Source organism: Phocoena phocoena, chromosome 11, assembly GCF_963924675.1.
Source record: "Phocoena phocoena chromosome 11, mPhoPho1.1, whole genome shotgun sequence".
NCBI lineage: Eukaryota > Metazoa > Chordata > Mammalia > Artiodactyla > Phocoenidae > Phocoena > Phocoena phocoena.
Genome location: NC_089229.1, coordinates 4,450,957 through 4,470,209, shown reverse-complemented (window position 1 = coordinate 4,470,209; position 19,253 = coordinate 4,450,957). Strand labels below are relative to the sequence as shown.

The window sequence follows — 19,253 nt, the reverse complement described above, 5'->3', positions numbered from 1 at the left end:
TTCTGAGTAGAACACAAAGGCTGTCAAAGAAAAGAATGATATTTAAAAAAAAGACAAAAAATAAATAAAAGAAAAACGAAAAGAATGATAGATAAATCAAACAACATAAAAAATTTCCATAGGAAAAAAACCCCATACAACAGAAACAAAGGCAAAAACAAACACCACCACACTGGAAAAATCACTGGATCTCTTAAATGAGGGCTAATTTTCTTAACAAATAAGTTTCATAAACTGCATAATAAAATGAAACAGGATGGAAAGGCAAAGGGAGATATAAACGTCTTCTAAGACAGGAAACTATGCTCAGCTTCACACAATTAGAGACACGTAAATGAAAACTGAAACATTCTATTTTTCACCTATCAGATGTGAAAAAAATCAAAACACCTGACAACATTCCGCGCTGAAGAGGGTGTGGAGAAATGGGGACTTCGTATCAGGCAGCAGGATAATAAACTGATGAAATCTGTAACCAGAGAGCTGGGCAACAAAACCACAACTGCTTCTCCCTTTGACCCAGCAGCTCCTTCCTCCCCTGAGGGGTTTTTCCTACAGTCTTCCACCGGCTGGTGTAAAATTCTGTAATTCCTACAGCACTGCTTACAAAGTGCTGGAATGGTCCCATCAACAGGAAAGTTAACTGAATAAATGAGAGATCATTCACAGAATGGGATACCGTGTAGCTTTCAAACACGAATTGAAGCAGCTCTATCTGTACCGCTAAGGAAAGATCTCTAGGGTAAATGAAGCGAGGGGAAATATGAGGGGCTAACAATATTAGAGGTTTTATATTCATATAAAAGTGAATCATTCATAATGACCCAAGTGCTTGTGGGGTGAGAGGCTGGGGCACTGGGATAATGGAACCCAACCCTCGGGGCTGTTCGGAGTTTTTAATTAGTTGATACCCTCGCAGACCAACCAGGCTGCCACTGAGCAGGGGCCCAGGGTCAGCAAGTGTTATTTACATCATTGCCAGTGTTATCACGGCCTCTGGAGAGAGGCCAGGGAGGAGAAAGGCGTCTTGGCCTTTTCTCTATGACTCTTCTCAGACATTTGAATTTTGTGCCCTGACCATGTTTACCTATTCCAAGAGTAACAAACATTTTTAATCACAATGCAGTTACTTGGGAAAATGCCTATGATAGAAAGCTAAAGAAAAAAGAACAGCAAAAAACAAAGAGCAGGCCACAAAAATTGTACATGACACTTGAAGGAAGGAAATTGCTTTTTAAAAAAAATGCCTAGGGCTTCCCTGGTGGCGCAGTGGTTGAGAGTCCGCCTGCCGATGCAGGGGACACGGGTTCGTGCCCCGGTCTGGGAAGATCCCACATGCCGCGGAGCGGCTGGGCCCGTGAGCCATGGCCGCTGGGCCTGCGCGTCCGGAGCCTGTCCTCTGCAACGGGAGAGGCCAAAACAGTGAGAGGCCCGCGTAACGCATAAAAAAAAAAAAAAAAAAAAAAAAAAAAAATGCCTAAGAAGAAAGACTGAAAGGAAGTTGAACCCAAACGCTCACAGTGGTTAGTGTCGAGAGTGGGGGAATTACAACTATTTCCTGTTTTTCAAACATTCTGTAGTGTATCAATAATACGCTGTGCATCTAAACAGCACCAAGGACTCACCGTGTGCCAGGCACTGTGCTAACCACCTACCATCCTCACCTCGGCTGCAGCTGGTACTTGAACCCAGCCATCCACACCTTGCTTATGCTGAAGCAAGCATTTACCGAGTGCCACCATTCAAGGCTGGGTGCTCAGCGCTGGGTGGGACGGGGACCAGAATCCAGCACGGACCCTGCCCACCTGGCGCTGAGCGGGAGGAAGATTTTTATCAGCAACTCATACAGACAAGCAGGACGCTGCCTCGGGAGGGTCGGGAGGGCAGGCTGTGTTCCCTGAGCCTGCACGACGGGCGCCGCGCCTCGTTGGGGCATCAGGAGCGTGCCCTGAGGAGGGGAGTTTCCTGCTGGGGGGGGTGGGAAGAGCATCCAAGGTCCTCCTGGTGAGGCCGAGATGGGAAAGGGTCCAGAGCCAAGATGCCACGTGGGAGCCTGAGCTGGAAAGGACGCGACCGCACAGGGCCTCCTGGCTGGGTTGGGGGCTTTGCGTTTATCCTCAGAGGACCGGGGACCCCTGAAGGGTTTGAGACAGAGTCTCTCCGCTGTGGGGGGAAGGAAGGGGCAGAGGTATGACCCACGGCCCGTAGATGCCCGATGCCCAGCCCATCCAAGGGCCACCTGGGCCAAGGGTCCCGAGAGGGACCTCCTGGGAGCCGCCTCGGCTCAGCCTGGCCCCTCCCAAAGGCTGGGGGGGGGGTCAACTGGCCTCTTTGGGGCGAGTCCAAGGCAGCCCTTGGCCGCTTCCACCCCCCGGCAGCCAGGGCAGCATGAATAGCCTTCTGTGGCCCCTCAATAGGCCTTTCATCAACTCGCGCCTCTCAGTGCCCCTCGCGGGCTGGAGACCCTCCCTCAGGGCACAAAAGACAAAGAAGCTGCCCAGGGAGGCCCAGGGCTGCCCTGATGAGGCACTTGGATGGAGAAGTACTGGTCAGACGGGTCCCCACGTGAGCAATCCCACAGGCCAGGCCGGTCCTCCGCTCCAGCCTAAGGGAAGCACGGGGTCTCAGGGACGGCAAGGCGGCCGGGTCAGGAGAACCCATCACCTGCCTGGCCCCCTTCTTCTCCAGGAAAAAGTCGAGCCTCCTTCCCCAGATGAGCCAGGCCCTACAGACAGCCCCTCCAGTCTGCGCTGCGGTCCCCCATGCTGCAGCCCCTCCCTCCGCCCCTGACCAAACACCCTGCGCGTCCTCAGGCCACCCCAGCCCTCACCATGGAGTCTTCCTGGACCGAACCACGGGGCCCTAGGCCCGTCCCAACCCAGCCTGTGCAAGTCAGCTTGGCCATCACGTCCCTGGGGCCTGTTCCCACCAGCCGCCCCACGCACCTCCTCTGACCCACCTGAGCCACTTTCCCTCATTTGATCTTCACAAAGACCCTGTGAGGTAATGTTACTACCTTCATTTAACTGATGAGGAAATCGAGGCTCAAGGTTTGATTCCCTTATCTGACGTCGCACTGCTGGCACGTGGCAGAGCCAGACCACAGCCCAGAGCTGCCTTCTAAGCCTGCCAAACGAACACACTAGTGTGTCCCTTTCCACCATGACAAGGCACCTCACTGGCAGGGTGACCAGGTACCCACCACAGGGCAGGGCCCACGGCGGGGAGTCAGTGAATGTTGAACAAACAACCGCGTGACTGCACTCCGGTTTTCCAGTTTACTCAGAGAGCACCACGGCAGCTTTGAAACCCAAAGCCACTGTCCCTTCTCACAATATGCGTGACGTTGCGAAACCCTTAAAGTGCTCCTGCGGCCCTCAGGTCACCCCCAGGAGGCCCTCGGTCCTGCTTACCCAGCAAGATCACGATGGGAGCTGGCACTGGAATCCAAGTCGGTCAGCACCCACTCTGAGCCTGCTCCGTGCCGGGCATCACCTGAGGCCCCAGGTGCAGTGAGAAACAAACCCTGACCCCGATCTCAAGGTCACTTTCAAGGGTGGGGCTTCAGTCCCCACGGCCCAGTTTGCCAAAGCAATCCTCTGCATTCTCCAGAACAGCGGTGCCTGCAAACCCGCAGCCCTGCGGCCACTTCGCTCCCCACCACCTCTTCCCAGGGGGCTTCGAGCTCACCTAAGCAGTCATCAGGCCAAAACAGGAGCTCCACATTCAAATTCCCGTCTCCTAGGAGCTCGTCACCGACGTGGCCTTATTCAAACTCCTGACTCACTGCTTTGCTCTGACACATAAACGGGCCTCCAAGACGAGGTGCCGTTCTCCTGAGGGATCTTCGGTGGACACCCACACAAGGTGCCCCAGCCCCGACAGGAGCCGCCACCCAGCCACCGCGGCTCCCGCCTCCCGCCACCCTCCCCACCTTCCTGGGCTGCGATCACCTGGTCACCGCCCTGATCACTGCCCTGGTCCCTGTTCCACCTCCTCCTGCCCCCGCCCCACCGCGCCACGCAGCATGAGGCACGTGACAGAAGCCCAGAAGCCTGGCCAGCACCGCAAGAGGCTCACAGCCCACCTGCTCCCACCACTGTGCCAGAGCAGATGCTGAAACCCAGCAACCCCAGGCCGTGTTGGTGCACCCATTCTGGCCCACGGACCAGGCTCAGAGCTGGGGACCAGGCACAGCTGGACCAACCCACCCAGTGAGTCCAGGCGGAAGGGACTGTCTTGCTCTCACCGCTGTGCCCCAGCACCTACTCCTGCAGGCTTCGGGCTCCAGGCTGACGTTTACCAAGCGCTTCCAGCGTGCCAGGATGCAAAGCTGATGACACACTGCGTGAAGCTAGGATTCAAGTCCCCCCACCCCCGGCCCCTGGGCAGACCCAGAGGACACCTGCCCCTCAGGTGTTCTACCTTTAGCGTCACCTAGCGTAGTCCCTCCAAACACGCCCCCAGCCCTCCCCCAGGGGCCGCTCGTCTCATCTCTCCTCGCTCCTGGGGTCTTGGTTCCCTTGCGCAATTCCAGCTGCAGCTTCTTCGCCAGGAACGCCCACTCCCGAGCCTGTCTCCTCTTTCATTTCCCTCCTTTATTCTCGCTTCTTCTAAGACTTCCTTCTCTGTGACAACCATGGGGTGGGGTTCTTCTTCATACACTAGACCGGGGTGAAGCCACAGGGAAAAAATAAAAAGGTGCCAGGGCTTCCCTGGTGGCGCAGTGGTTGAGAGTCCGCCTGCCGATGCAGGGGACACGGGTTCGTGCCCCAGTCCGGGAAGATCCCACATGCCGCGGAGTGGCTGGGCCCGTGAACCATGGCCGCTGAGCCTGTGTCCGGAGCCTGTGCTCCGCAACGGGAGAGGCCACAACAGTGAGAGGCCCGCATACCACAAAAAAAAAAAAAAAAAAAAAAAAGGTGCCAAATGCCTCTCCCTGGAGAGATGGATGTCCAAGCGTGAGAGGGAAAGGCCACAGCCTCGAGTCCAGGAGAGCTGGGCCCAGAACCCAGACTGACTACCTGGGACGCTGAACAAGGGCCTTCCCCTCTCTCAGTCTCATCTTCTTCGTCTGCCGGCAGGGGTGACACCCCCCTTCACCACAGGCTGCTATGGGAACGACCCAGTGCTGGGCCTGCAGTAACGGGGCGGCAGCCAGACTCGCAGGGAGGCTGCCAGACACGTGCCCCGCCTGAGATGACGCCATCCCCGCTCCCTGCGCGGCTCAGCAGCTCCAGCCTAAGTCGACTCCTTGGGGTTTGCCACACGGAGCGGGGGCGGGACGAGGGATCCCAGGAGCTGAGCAAGAGCTGATGAGCCCCACGGGGGTGGGCAGCTCCCTCCTCCCCGGGGCCGGAGGAAGCTGGAACGCTAGGCCCCCACCTCCTGGCAGGGGGCGCAGTCTTGGGGACCACCCAAGGCAGCACCAGCCACCAGGTGCTGTGGATCGGTAGGATGGACCTGCAGACAAAGCTGGGGGGCTCAGCGGGCATGAAAGCTACAGCCCCGAGTGTGACGGTGTAGCTCTGGGTGGTGGGACGACCGGGTTCTTATTCCCATCTCTGGGCTGCGGGGTGGCGTATGCAAGTCTTCCTACATCTGCTTCTTCCTATTTCATTTCCGTCGTCCCTGAATCAGAGCACAGAGCGGCACTGACCTCCCTGAGGCGCAGTGTGACTGGCCCTGCTTTTGTCAAGTGGCTCGGGTTTAGGCAGTAATGCCTGTGTACTGCTGACCACACATCCCAGAACCACGGGCTGCGAACAGTGGTCCACGTCAACCTTCCTCTCCCCATTTTACCTAAGAGGAAACTGAGAGCTGGAAGGGGGAAGGGCTCTACCCACAGAGACTCCCACAGGCCCCCTGGACTTGACCCAGGGACGTCACCTGTCACGGGCAGCCTCCGTGACACTCTCTGATGCTCTAGGTCTGGAGGCTGACCTCTGCCCGAGGTGGACGCAGAGCAGTAATCAGTCCTACTCTACCAGGAGAACGGAGGCCCAGAGAGCTGCAGTGACTTCCCCAAAGTGACACAGCATTCAGGGAAAATTAACTTCTGAGCCTCCTCTGCCTTCTTCCCTGCTCTGTCTTTGCCCAGCGGGAGCCCCCGTGAGGACGGCTCCAATCAAGGGCTACCTCCCCAAGAAATGACCACCCTCTTCACTCAACAGATACCAACCCATCGATTCATCACCCACACTCCCCTCACAGCCCCTTCCCTGGGCCTCGCTCCACCATCAGTCCCACCCTGAGCTGGCACAAGGGATGCAGAGCCAGTGCCAATGACCCTGCAGGGGACCCAGGGGGTGAGGGAAAGGAAGTCACACACAGGAGGCTATGCAGCGTCACAGGACTGATGGCAGAAATCAGTACAGGTGCCGTCAAGAACAAAGGCGGGGGGCCCAGCTGATCCTCTCAAAGGGTCAGGAAAGGGCCAGACGGGCCCTTGAGCCGAGAACTGAGAGGTGAGGCTCCCATGACAGATGGGGCGACAGAGTGGCAAAGTGTGGAGGAGCCCCCGAGAAGACTCGCACGGCTGGGGCTTAGCTGTCAGCAGGGCCAGGTCAGAAAGGATCTTGAACTCTGACCTGTAGGCCTCAGAGGTTTCTAGAGGTGCAAGCAGCAGAGTATAAGACAGTTGGGAGCGGCAGCCGTGGTGGGACGGAGGGCCAGGCGCGGGGGCTGGTGCAGTCCAGCCCACAGGTGACCCAGGTGGGGATGAGGGATGGCTCAGGGCAGACAGAACTCGGCCACAGCTGGAGGGGCAGGTGAAGAAGGGCTGACCCTTGCCCAGTCTCGGTCAAGCTGAGCTGGAGGCGACACACTCTGGGGAGACGGGTGTGCGAGGGCAGTCAGCAGTGGGGGCTGGTCCAGGGAGTGTCTGGGCTGGTCCGTGATGGGTGTGGGCGGGATCAGGGGGCGGCATGATCGGTTACCCTCTACCCACCTGCCCCTACCATCTCCCGGGAAAGCTCTCAGCCCCGGGAAGCAGGGCCAAGCCCAGTCCAGCTCTGCATCCCCGGGTGCTCAGTCGCTATGGCCTGCACGAGAGAGGCAACAGTGACTACGGTTACCTAAAAATGTACACTGAGAGAGGGGTGCAGATTGCAGAAAAGGTGAGCCATCAACTGGCACGAGGGTCTTGGGTGGCGGTGCGGCTGCAATGGTGCCCGTGAGCAACGTTCCAGAAAGAACGAGAAGGCAGAAGCCCAGGCCCGCCTCACTCGAGGTCCCCGTTACTCTGAGCCTCAATCCCCCTCTGTAAACAGGGACAAAACCCGCCCATGATTCCACTCAGCAGCTGTGAGCACCAGTGAGGACGCAGCAGAGCCCTTTGTAAAAGTCGGGCTCTTTCCTGATGATCTTGGTAGTACACGCTCCTCGTAAAGAGTAGTTTGTACTCTGCTTTTCTCATCTGTTCTGTCCTAAGTGTTGTCCAAAGTGTAAACAGTCAAGATTCAAAGCACGTCCCAAACCAAAGGATTTTTACACTAAAGATAAACAGCGACAGCACCTCCAACTACAGGACTAAAAATTAAGCCCCTCTCCTTTTCACTTTGCCAAGAGACATTTCTCACATATCCACTGGTCATTCAAGGGAGGCAAAGAACATATCCTTTAAAACAGGGGTCCCAACCCCCGGGCCACGGACTGCTACCAGTCCGGGCCGCACAGCAGGAGGTGAGCGGCGGGTGAGCCAGTGAAGCGCCACCTGTATTTACAGTCGCTCCCCATCGCTAGCATTACTGCCTGAGCTCCACCTCCTGTCAGATCAGCGGCGGCATGAGCTTCTCGGAGGAGCGTGAGCCCTACTGTGAACTGTGCGTGCGAGGGATCTAGGCTGTGCACTCCTTATGAGAATCTAATGCCTGGTGATCTGAGGGGGAGCTGAGGCAGTGATGCTAGCGCTGGGGAGCGGCTGCAAATACGGCTTATCATTAGCAGGGAGGTTTGACTGCACAGAGACCGTAATAAATCAGCTGCTTGCAGACTCATATCAAAACCCTATCAGTGAGTGGCAAGTGGAAACAAGCTCAGGGCTCCCACTGGTTCTGCATTATGGTGGGCTGTATCGTGATTTCATTATACATTACAATGTAATAATAATAGAAATAAAGTACACGATAAACGTAAGGCGCTTGAATCATCCCCCAACCATCCCACCCCCACACTCCGGTCCACGGAAAAACTGTCTTCCACGAAACCAGTCCCTGGTGCCAAAAAGGTTGGGGACTGCTGCTTTAAGAGACTCAGGCTAACAGGGTATTTGTTTTGTATCCCATCAGACAAAGACTCCCTTTTTAGGGACTTCCCTGGTGGTCCAGTGGTTAAGACTCCACGCTCCCTATGCAGGGGACCCGGGTTCGATCCATGGTCAGGGAACTAGATCCCACGTGCCGCAACTAAGAAGCCCGCATGCCACAACTTAAAAAGATCCCACATGCCGCAACCGAGGCCCGGCGCAGCCAAATAAATAAAATAAATAAGTGAATATTAAAAAGGTGGTCCCTCCCAAGTGAGCTGACGCTCATCCTGCACGGCCTGGACCGTGCAGAGGGTCCTCCCCCAGCTGGGCAGCCCCTACCTCGGCCCCCAGACGCCCTGACCCCTCGTCTGCAGGTTCGCTAACAACCTCTCAGTTCCTGCTGCAGCCAGCTGGGGGGCCCTGAGAGGCCTCCTTGTGCTTCTCTCCCTCCACACCCCAGCCCGGTCACTGCACACGGAAAGTAAGGACACCCTGCCCTGCCCCCAGTGGGCCTCGATCTCTTTACCTGAACCGAGACAACAGGCGGGAGGGCCCATCGGGCATTCTGGTTCTGGTGCTCAGTCTGCCAGGGCCCTCTCTGAGCTTCACCTACCTGTCGGCACAGCAACAGCGACAGCCTGGTTGAATTCTGGATCTTTCTTGTCCATCTCGGCTCCCCCAGGACGGCTGTGACCCTGAGGACGTTCTGCTGCCCAAGCCAAAACCAGGAGGTGGGGAGCAAGCTGCCAGATCAGCCCCGACGCCAGGAGGGCGCGACGTCAGGCAGACGGACATCACGTCCGCTCTCGGAAGAACACCTGTCCCAAAGCCGCGCAGCAGCAGCAAGAGGACAGACTGGAGGGCTGCCGATCACACCCAGCACTGTCTCCCCGCCCACACTAGCCCCCGGAGGGTAAGAGCCAGGACCAAGGCCTGCACTGCACCCACAGGCAGCCTGGCACCCGTGCTGACGCGGGGGCCACCGTCTGTTGTCCCCGAGGCTGGGCGGGCAGGGGCCGCGCAGAGCTGGAAGTGAGAGGGTCTTGGAGGCGAGGAGCAGCCTGGGCCACTCAGTTCCCAGGCTTCCCCGTCCCCAGCTGCAGGACAAAGGACACCTGCCTCCCCTGCTCAGCAGGCAAGCCTGCAATCCCAGGGAGGAGACGGGCCTGGAGAATCACCGACCAGCGGGCAGCCGGCCCCAAGCCCCATCTGAGGCTGGATCCTCTCTCAGCAGCTGGCACACCCGGGTGCCAGGAAGCCGTCACCCGCCACTCACCTTTCTTCCTGTTTGTACCAATGCCAATGATTCAGAAAGTTTTCCATGGCACTTCCATGATAGTCCAGTCGTTAAGAATCCGCCTTCCAATGCAGGGGATGCAGGTTCGATCCCCTGTCAGGCAACTAAGATCCCACAGGCCGTGGGGCAACTAAGCTCACACGCCACAACTACTGAGGCCACATGCTGCGACTACAGAGTCCGGGTGCTGCAACTACTGAGCCCACACGCCACAACTACTGAGCCCATACGCCACAACTAGAGAGAAGCCCATGCGCTGCAGCAGAGGATCCCACATGTCGCAACTAAGACCCGATACAGCCAAAAATTAAAATAAATAAATAAATAACAGAAAGTTCTCCATGAGTTTGGTAAACATCTGTCTGCCACCCGCCACATCCTCCTATGGTCCTAGTCCTGCCTTGGGGGTCAGACAGCAGCCTCTAAGAAATGGCCTCCCAGGTTGGCAGCCGAAAGAAGTCATCCAAATGCAGAAAGCTTCGCACAAATGAAGAGGCCTGTTGCAAGCTATTTATAAGAGTGAAAAACTGGATCCAAGCTAAGTTTCCCACAAGACAAAACCGATTAAGTAAACTATGGCACATCCACTCAGCTATCCTGTATCATTTAAATAATGTTTAGAGTTTGAACAACACGGAACTGTTTTAGGAATTTTAAGTGAGAAAGCATGATTAAGAAACTTTATGCGTAGAATATCAAGTATTCTTTAAAGGGGCTTTAAAAAGATTGGAAAGCAAGATGTTAACAGTGTGACTGCGTGATTGGAACTATGAGTAATTTTTTTCCATTCTTTATATTTTCCAGTTTCTATATTGTACATGTAACATTTTTTTTTTTTTTTTGCCGTACGCGGGCCTCTCACTGTCATGGCCTCTCCCGTTGCGGAGCACAGGCTCCAGACGCACAGGCTCAGCGGCCATGGCTCATGGGCCCAGCCGCTCCACGGCATGTGGGATCTTCCCGGACCGGGGCACGAACCCATGTCCCCCGCATCGGCAGGCGGACTCTCAACCACTGCGCCACCAGGGAAGCCCATGTAACAGTTTTTAACTGGAAAAAACTTGTCTGGGGATTTTGATGCCGTTTTTTTAACAAGCGTCCCGCTCGGGGCTTCTCTGCAGTGGCCTCATGGCTCGGCTGGTATTCCTGAGCCCGCCCAGCCCAGTGAAGGAGGCAGATGTAAATAAGGAGCCAGAGCTGCAAGGAGGGGGCACGGCTTGTGCAAGGCCTCAGGGCAGCGGCAGAGCGGGCACTGGCGCCCAGGCCAGGGGAGGGGGCGAGGATGCCAACACAGCTGATGGCCCTCTCACTTTGCCAAGAATCCCTGCAGCCATGACCCTCAGTCTCCTTAGAGTGCGAGGTCCAGCGTCCTCAGCATTCTCTGGAAGGACGCAGAGTCCCTGCCTTGGGAGAGGACCACTCCAGCAGCTGCCTGGGCTGCTCCAGCCCCAGAAACAGATAGAGGCCAGAACCCACAGGCCTTAAAAATAGGCGCAGGAACCGAAAGAGACACCACTGCCACTCTAAACGGCCACACTTCCTCCTTGCTGCATTGCCCCAGAACCGGCTCTGCCTGCCTTGGGGACGGAGGGCCCGGGGCCCCAGGGGAACCCAGAAAAACTGGCACCAGCCACTGCAAAGCAGTCTGAACTTCAGAGCTTGAATCCAGCCCTAATTCCACATGCGGGCACTGGGCCAGATGTTTGTGTCCTTTATAACAACAACAGCATAGAGGGTCAATGCCGTGCCAGGGCTTGTGCTGGGTCTGTTCCTCCCGCATCTCCTGCAGTCCTCACAGGGCGGCATGAGGCTGTGCGTGTCACTCCTCAGACAATTTCCATGACCCTACAGACTCTGTTGTCTCCATTTTACAGATGAGGACCCAGAAGCTCCAAACGGTGGCATGCTTAGGCCCCCGTTCTTCCCTTCCAGCCACACCTCCCACGAACATCCCCCGCCCACCACTACGCCCAGCTACACTGCACCGAGCAAGACAGAGGGCTGGGCCGAGCGTGCAAGGTCTTCTTCCCGATTCACAGGGTGGTGTCAGGTGCCTGGCACGTGTAGGTGTTCAGTGCAGAGGCGAGGCTCACAGGAAGGCAGTCTCCCCCGTACTCCTCTGGCTCATCCCAGAACTCTCTACAGGACGGCTACTGGCACCTGACATGCCTCGGCTGGAACCCCAGGAACCCCAGTTCTGCTACCTCCCAGCTACGTGACCTTGGGTGAGTCACTTTCCCCTCTGAAGCTTCGTTTCCTCATCTGCAAAATGGGCTTTTAACAGAACCTGCCTCCATAGGAGGTGCTGCTGCAGGTCCAGCGGGGCTGGCACACGGCATGTGAGCAGCATCCCTCGTGCTAACGGCCTCTCCAGTGCTGGCCGGTCCACGAGTCAAACACCCGCCGAGCTGCTGAAGGCCAGGCCAAGTGAACACCAAAGTCCCAGCCGGGCACTCAGAGCCCCAAACACTGCTCCAGCCTCAACTCCCACAACCAGGCTTCAAGCCTCCCCGCTCCTCCAGGCAAGTCCTGCCCACCCTAACCCCCTCTCAAAGGCCACGCCTGCACGAACCCCGCTGGTCGGCCAAGGTGGCTCCCTTCTCTGTGCCCCTCACAACCCCTCACACCTCGACTTGGGCCCTTCCTCAGCCCACCTCGTGCCAGGCAGCTGAGCACACCTATGGTGGCCAGGCCACACGCACCCGAGGACAGGTGTGAGGGCTTCACCCCTGCTAAGAGCCCAGACAGATTCTGCCACTTACTGGCCATGGGACTGGGGCATGTTACTTCACCTCTAACCCTGTGCTTCTTCACCAGGACAAAGAGAGCAGTTTAATGATACCTACCTTAAAGGATTATTTTGACGATAAAAGGAAATGGTGAATGTGAAACGCTCCTTTTGTCCCACAGCACTCCAAAGAGAGAGAAGATTCCCCAGGCCACCTAAAAGGGGGCGAGGGCCCAAGAATAAACAGCTCTGAAATGCTCAGCCCTGGGGACTTCCCTGGCAGTCCAGTGGTTAGGGCTTCGCACTCTCACTGCTCAGGGCACGGGTTCAATCCCTGGTCGGGGAACTAAGATTCCGCAAGCCATCCACGGCCATGGGAAAAAACAATACAGTAAAATAAATGGAAAAAATAAAATCAAATAAAACGCTCAGCCTAGGCAGGGCCCAAAGACAAGCAGCACGGGGAAGGCCCCTCCACTCACAGCACCCCTCCGCCACTCAGACCCGAGTCGTGTCCACGTGACTTGACCAAACGCCAGGGGTGTGCTGCCCCTGTTGAAGGGAGCCTGCCCACACAGCACGCGTGCACTGACGTCCAGAGCCCATTAGAAGGCCCAAGCCCCAGGAGGAAGCGTCAGGCAGGCCGTCTCCACCTTTGGTACAGACATCTGCATCACACAGCATTTGGGCATTGGACCACCCGATTCTTCCCAACTCAGAGATTCTGGAGCCCCGCTCAGGCCGCCTCAGCCATCAGCCTGGCTCACCTGTTACCTGGAATCACAGGCAGTTTCCTGTGGATAAAACACCAAAATCCTGCACAGCCCTGGCTGCTTCCAGCAGGATTTTTACTTCAGCCAAGTCACCTGTGTATCTGGCTCTCTCTCCCCACTCAACTGCACCCACACCCCACGCAGCACGGATCAAGGCTGATCCCCCCACCTGGCATTGGAGCAAGTCCTCAAAAAGGACTACTGAGGCCACAGTAGACAGATTCAAAAATCAGGTTTGGATCTCCAAGGTACTTTTCATCATACAACCAAGAGACAATGCGGGCAGGGAGAAGGGGGTAGTCGCTTTCTCTCATCTCATAGACAGACACTGTGACTTAAATGATAACAGCGGGACTTCCCTGGTGGCGCAGTGGTTAAGAATCTGCCTGCCAGTGCAGGGGACACGGGTTCAAGCCCTGGTTCGGGAAGATCCCACATGCCGCGGAGCAACTAAGCCCGTGCGCCACAACTGCTGAGCCTGCGCTCTAGAGCCCGCGAGCCACAACTACTGAGCCCGCATGCCACAACTACTGAAGCCCGTGCGCCTAGAGCCCGTGCTCCGCAACAAGAGAAGCCACCGCAATGAGAAGCCCGTGCACTGCAACCAAGAGTAGCCCCCGCTCGCCGTGACTAAAGAAAGCCCACGCACAGCAACGAAGACCCAACGGAGCCAAAAATAAATATATAAATAAATTAATTAATTTTTTTAAAAAAGAGGGATTTCCCTGGTGGTCCAGTGGCTAAGACTCTGTGCTCCCAATGCAGGGGGCCCGGGTTCAATCCCTGGTCAGGGAACTAGATCCCACATGCCACAACTGAGACCCGGCACAGCCAAATAAATAAATGACAACAGATTGTCCAGGGTCAAGCGTCTCCCCCAGAGGCTCCCTTATACCTTCAAAACAACCTGAGGTTAGTTCTGAACAACCTAAGCTTTAACTAAACAACAACAACAAAAATCTGGGAGGTTTAAGTTAATTCATAAATGTAACAGGTTGTCCCAGCTGCAAAGTGGAGAGGAGCAGGTGACGTGGCAAAGTGCTTTGGGGAGGGCGTTCTGGGCTCACACCTGCGTGCTCGGGCCAGTCGTTCTGTCCTAACTCTACTCTGGGCGTGAAGTCACTGTTTAGCTTGTCCCTCTCTGAACAGCACATTTCTCATCTGAAAAATGAAAGAGACGGCAACGTGAACCCTTCTAAGACTTTAATTTTCCAACTTCCTTGCCCGTCCACACCCTTCATTCCCCAGCCCAGAAAGTAATCCTCTCATTCATTTGCTGAGTGTGCCCTGGGGCTCTGCTCTGCATGGGCCCGTGCTGGGCACTGAGGAGACTCAGACTTGGGCAATGCCCTGTGTGTGGGGGGGGTGGGGGTGGGGGGGTCACCTGCTAACTGGGGAGACAGCCACACAGACCATCACAGTGCCACAGTCGTCCGTTCGTCCACCGGACACGAACCCGGTACGAAGAGAGCACAGGCAGCAGGACAGGGGGCGGAGGAAGGGTCCCCGGGTGGCAGCATTAGCTCTGAGACCTGAAGGGAGACCTGCACGTGCTTGCAGGGCAGGTTAAGTATGAGGTAGCTTTCCAGGCGCAGAAAAGAGCAGAAATAAAAGTGCAGCGCATCAGAGCACTACAGGGACTGAGTTCTGAGGGGCTGGGGGTGGTAAGATGGGAAGAGCTTGTGCGTGAGGGGGGACTAGAGGCAGGAGGGGAGACACAGCAATAGTGCAACCACCAGGCTGTGCTCTTGGCCTACTATGGGCAGGTCCCCTCCCCAGACGCAGCGCAGTAGGTGCGGCAAGGCCTGGTTGGGACATTTGCGGGGACGGGCACTGGGTCCCACTGACCAGGGGTCAATCCCAGCTACACAACTTCCTCGCAGGCTGTCCCTGGGCTAGCGTCTTGCCTCTCTGAACTTCAGGCTCCACATCGGTGAAGTGGAGATAATGTTCCTATATCTGGCAAGGTCAGTATCGAATTGACAGAGCCTGCGTAAAGCACCTGGCACACACTGAGTACCCAGGAAATGCCAGGTGCTACTGGCAAATTATTGTTCTTAGGGGGTGGCAGTGCAGGCTCCTGGGGGCAGGGACTGTCTAACAGGGCGGAGAGACGCTCAGAGGACAGTAGGACCGTGTTGACAGGGGAGTGAGGAGGGGTGCCCGGAGCTGCTGAGCAAACAGGGCTGAGGGGCCTGAGCAATGGTCCCTCCGACCCCTCCCCTCTCAGACACTCTGTGCCAGGTGACAGGCGGCCTGCCAGGCGGGCATGCAGCCGGGCACACAGTAGGTGCTCAATGAACATGAGCTGAATGAACGAATGAGGACCCTTCCATTTCTGCTCGGAACTAATTAGTGACACCTTTTCAGAAGAGACCAAAGAACCTCTGTCCTTGTCCACCCCGGCCTGTAGACACCCTACCCTACCCCCACCCCCATGCTTGAGGAAAGCTTTGTTGCAGGGCAGGCTGGGCTGAGACCTGCTGAGGGGAAGTATCTTGTACCAAGTCCGCCTCCTGCAAAAAAGGAGGCCGCAAATTTATTTCCTCTCGTCTTCCAGCCTCCAGGGTGTGGCCTGCTGAGGGGCCTGGAATGCCTTGTGACCTTAGGTGGGGATGCGCTGCCTCTTTGGGACTCAGTTTCCCCAGTGGTGAATGAAAGGCAGTGGGTCTGGCAGAATCTCCAAGGTTGACATTCCCTTCTCCACAAAATGCTGTCGCCCCCTCAGACAGCCCCAGCCCAGACTGGGGACGAGGGTGGGGCTGGGGGGTGGCTGAGAACGTGGTATGAAGTCATTCCCGCAGGAAGAAGGGAGGGGTCTTTTCAGAGAGAAAACGGCCTCCTCGGGCTTTAGTCTGAACACGATCCGTCAGTAGCCATCACTTCACGCCCAGCCATGCCGTAAGACCCCACCTACACCTGGAGCCCCAGGCTCTCTCAAACCACACGGGGCACCTCCACCCCACGTCACCGGCCCATCTAGGACTTAGGGCCTCCTTAGAGCAGCATCACACCCAGAGAGGCGGCCGGCCCCGCTCCCGCTGCCAAGCGGGTGGGTTCATGGGGCGACGGTCCAACAGGTCCCCAGTTAGAGCCAATGTGCAGAGAGAGCGGTGCGGGAAGACAAAGGCTTCAGGACGCCGGAGACCTGCCCTCCCGGCGAGCTGGGACGGTGGCCGGGGCAGCTGGCAGGGAGGTCTGCCCGGAGCCCACGAGGCCCCGGCCCTGCCATGTCGGGCTCCGGGTCTCCCCAGATCCAGCGCCCGCACTCCCTGCAGCGGCACTGAGGCCCCGGGGAGGGCTTCTTGGAGAAGGAAGAGGCCTGGCGGAGCCACGGAGGGGAAGGAGGGAGACGGGCAGACGCCCGGATGGACAGACAGAGGGAGACGCCGAGTGACCCGGGAGACAGACACACAGGGACGAGAGCGTGCCGGACCGCTCTTGGGACCAAAATCAGAGACGGAGACGCGGAGGCACAGGAAACAGCCGGACGCGGGGAGCCGGGGGCGTGAGGGGGATGCGACACGCAGGGAGCCCCAGAGACACACGCAGAGACAGAGACGCGCAGAGACACCCAGAGGCGCGCACACCCCGACGACGCGGCGGCCCCGGCCTCGACCCCGGCCGACCCCACTCACCGAGGCCGCAGACCTCGCGGCGCAGGCTGAGGCGGCCGCGCTCCTCGGCTATGGCGCGCAGCATGTGCTGCAGCGAGCGCTCCTCGGCCTCCGCGCCGCCCGCAGGCTCCGGGGAGGCGGCGGCGGCAGCGGCGGCGGCGGGGAGGGCGGGCGGCCCGGCCCGGAGCCCCACGGGCGCGGGTGCCGAGGCGCAGGCCCGGCCCGGCGGCCGCGCGGAGGCCATGCCGGGCCCCGGCTCATCGCCTGCGCCGCGCCCGCGGGGGCCCCCGGCGCGCCCCGCCGCTCCCGCCCCGGCGCCGCCCGCCGCGAGCACCAGTGAAGCCACAATCCGCCTTTGTGCGCGTCACCGCCCCCGCCGCCGCCTCCGCCGCCGCCTCCACCGCCGCCTCCACCGCCGCCTCCGCCTCCTGCCGAGCCCAGTGAGGCGAGCGCACCTCCGCGTTGCCGACACAGCCCGCCCGCCTCCAGGCCGCCGCCTGCCCCGCCCCGCCTCGCCCGGCCCCGCCCCCAGGCCATCCGGACCCCGCCCCCGGTAGCTGCCCGCCCCGCCCCTGCCCGCCCTCAGGCCACACCCCAGCCATCCAGGTCCCGCCACCGCCCTCAAGACCACGACCCCGATCAGCTAGACCCCGCCCCTTGCGCGTCAGGCCCCACCCCAGACCCGCCCAAGGCCACGCCCCGGACCGCCCTCCTCTGACCTCCCGCCGCGGACCTACCGGGCTGGCTCCTTCCCCATCCTCCAACGCCCGGTCCGCTCCGGCCCCGCCCCCCCCCAAGCGTCTAGCCTCCGGTGACCTCCGACTCCGGCCAAGCTTTTCCTCAAATGGCCTTCGGGATCCCGCCTCGGCCTTCGCCGGCCCCTCCACCCCTGCGCCCACTTTCTCCAGGCCCTCCCTGCAAGGCCCTCCCCAAGACCGACCTCAGCCCCTGTACGCCCTCGGGCAGTTTGGCGTCTCTGAGCTCCTCCCATCGCCCCTTCCGGGCCGTACCCCCCGCCCCCGCCCCGCCTCGCCCCGGGACAGACTGACTTTGTCCCCTGCCCTCCCCATTGCCACCCTCCGTTTCTCCTCAGTCAAGTTGTCAGGACCGGTTCCCCCTGGGAACTTCCTCTTCAGAACCCAGAAAGAGGTCACCCTCCGCCATAAAGAGGTCTCATGGGGGGACGGTGGCAGAGCCTCTCCTGCCCCCAGACTCCTCCGCCTGGCGCAGTGCAGGGCGTTGAGAAAGGCTCTGAGCCTGTTTCCTCAGCTGTACGATGGGGTCTCGCTCCGAGTGTTAACTAAGTATGAGGGTGTTGAGGCGTGGAGAGGTATGAGGTCAGCTGGTCACATGCTCCTGATGAAGGCCAAGGTCCAGTGGGCATCCATCCGCGTGCTGGCCTCCACTGAGAGAGGAAGATCTAGGTGAGAGGCAGCTAGAGGCCCTTCCCAGACCTCAGCCCCCGTGGCCCATTTCTAAGGACCTGGGAGATGCAAATGGAGGGAGAGTGCTGAGATTTCCCAACTAGCTAAATGGCCAAGGACATCCCCCTGCAGTCACACTAGCCTCCGTCCACAGACCCATCAAGGAGGGGCCTGCCTCCAGGCCCCACCCCCCTTCCCTTCTCCCCCATCCTTGTAACACACGCTTCCTCATTTCCTTTGGGTCCCAGAGTCACCTCCTCTAAGAGCCTGCCCTGACCACCTTACCTAAAACACCAGCTTCCCTCTCCTCTAGCCCTTTACCCTGCTTTATTTTTCTTCACAGCACAGCACTTACCTCCGGTGACATCCCATTATATAGCTCCGTGTTCTGTTCATTGTCTGACTTCCCCACTGAGGAAGGGGTCTGTCTTCTGCACAGCTGTGTTCCCTGTGCCTGGAACATTGCCCTGCGCGAAGTAGATGCCCGATAAATACATGTGGGATGTGCAAATGAAGAATGAATGAGAGGCCTGATAGGGAAGCGGGGAAGTGGAACAGGCAGTAAGGGACTGTGGGGTATGGCAACCGCCCTGGAGGAAGAAATGGGTGGTCTGGATCGTGTTTCAGGCCTCATGGCTTGTTTTGTGCCACTTGCGTGCCTCAGGGCAGGGCCGGAGCCTGACACCTCTGTGACCCCAGCACCAGGCACAGGGGAGGGGAGGGGTTGGGAGGCTCTGTGGAGACGTGTGGAGTGAGAGAAGTAATGAAGCCAATGACCAGCAGTGTGTGTATGTTCTCCTCTGGGCCTGCTTCTGCATCTGTGAATGAAGACGCTGGCCTGAGGGCTATGGCCTCTGGTTTTGAGTCCGGACAGCTGGGATTCGGGCTGGTAAAATGGGAAATGGGAATGGCTGAGCAAGGGCCCAGAGGCTGGCATTTCCAGGGGTCATCTGTCTCTTTGTTTCCCCAAACTCCACCATGACCCTGCCTGCCCCACTGCCACCCCTATGCTTGTGCTCTCCCCGTTGCTGGAAGTCCTTTCTTCTCCTCGGCTGTGTTTATCTTCGGGACCCACTTTCCCTGGGAAGCCTTCTGGTTAGGGCTGGTCAATGCATTTGTATTCTTATCTCTTTCACAAACTCCCTCCCCACACCCCCCAACACACA

The 19,253-nt window shown here is 58.2% G+C and overlaps 1 protein-coding gene across 1 annotated transcript in view; it reads right to left on the bottom strand.

The window, feature by feature from the left end:
• Positions 1-16,748, bottom strand: part of KIAA0930 (KIAA0930 ortholog) — a 39,154-nt gene extending 22,406 nt beyond the window's left edge. Inside the window, exon 1 of the mRNA XM_065887858.1 lies at positions 16,685-16,748. Within this exon, the coding sequence (XP_065743930.1) occupies positions 16,685-16,748 (64 nt within the window). The remainder of the gene's footprint in view (positions 1-16,684) is intronic.
• Between the last annotated feature and the right edge of the window lie 2,505 nt (positions 16,749-19,253).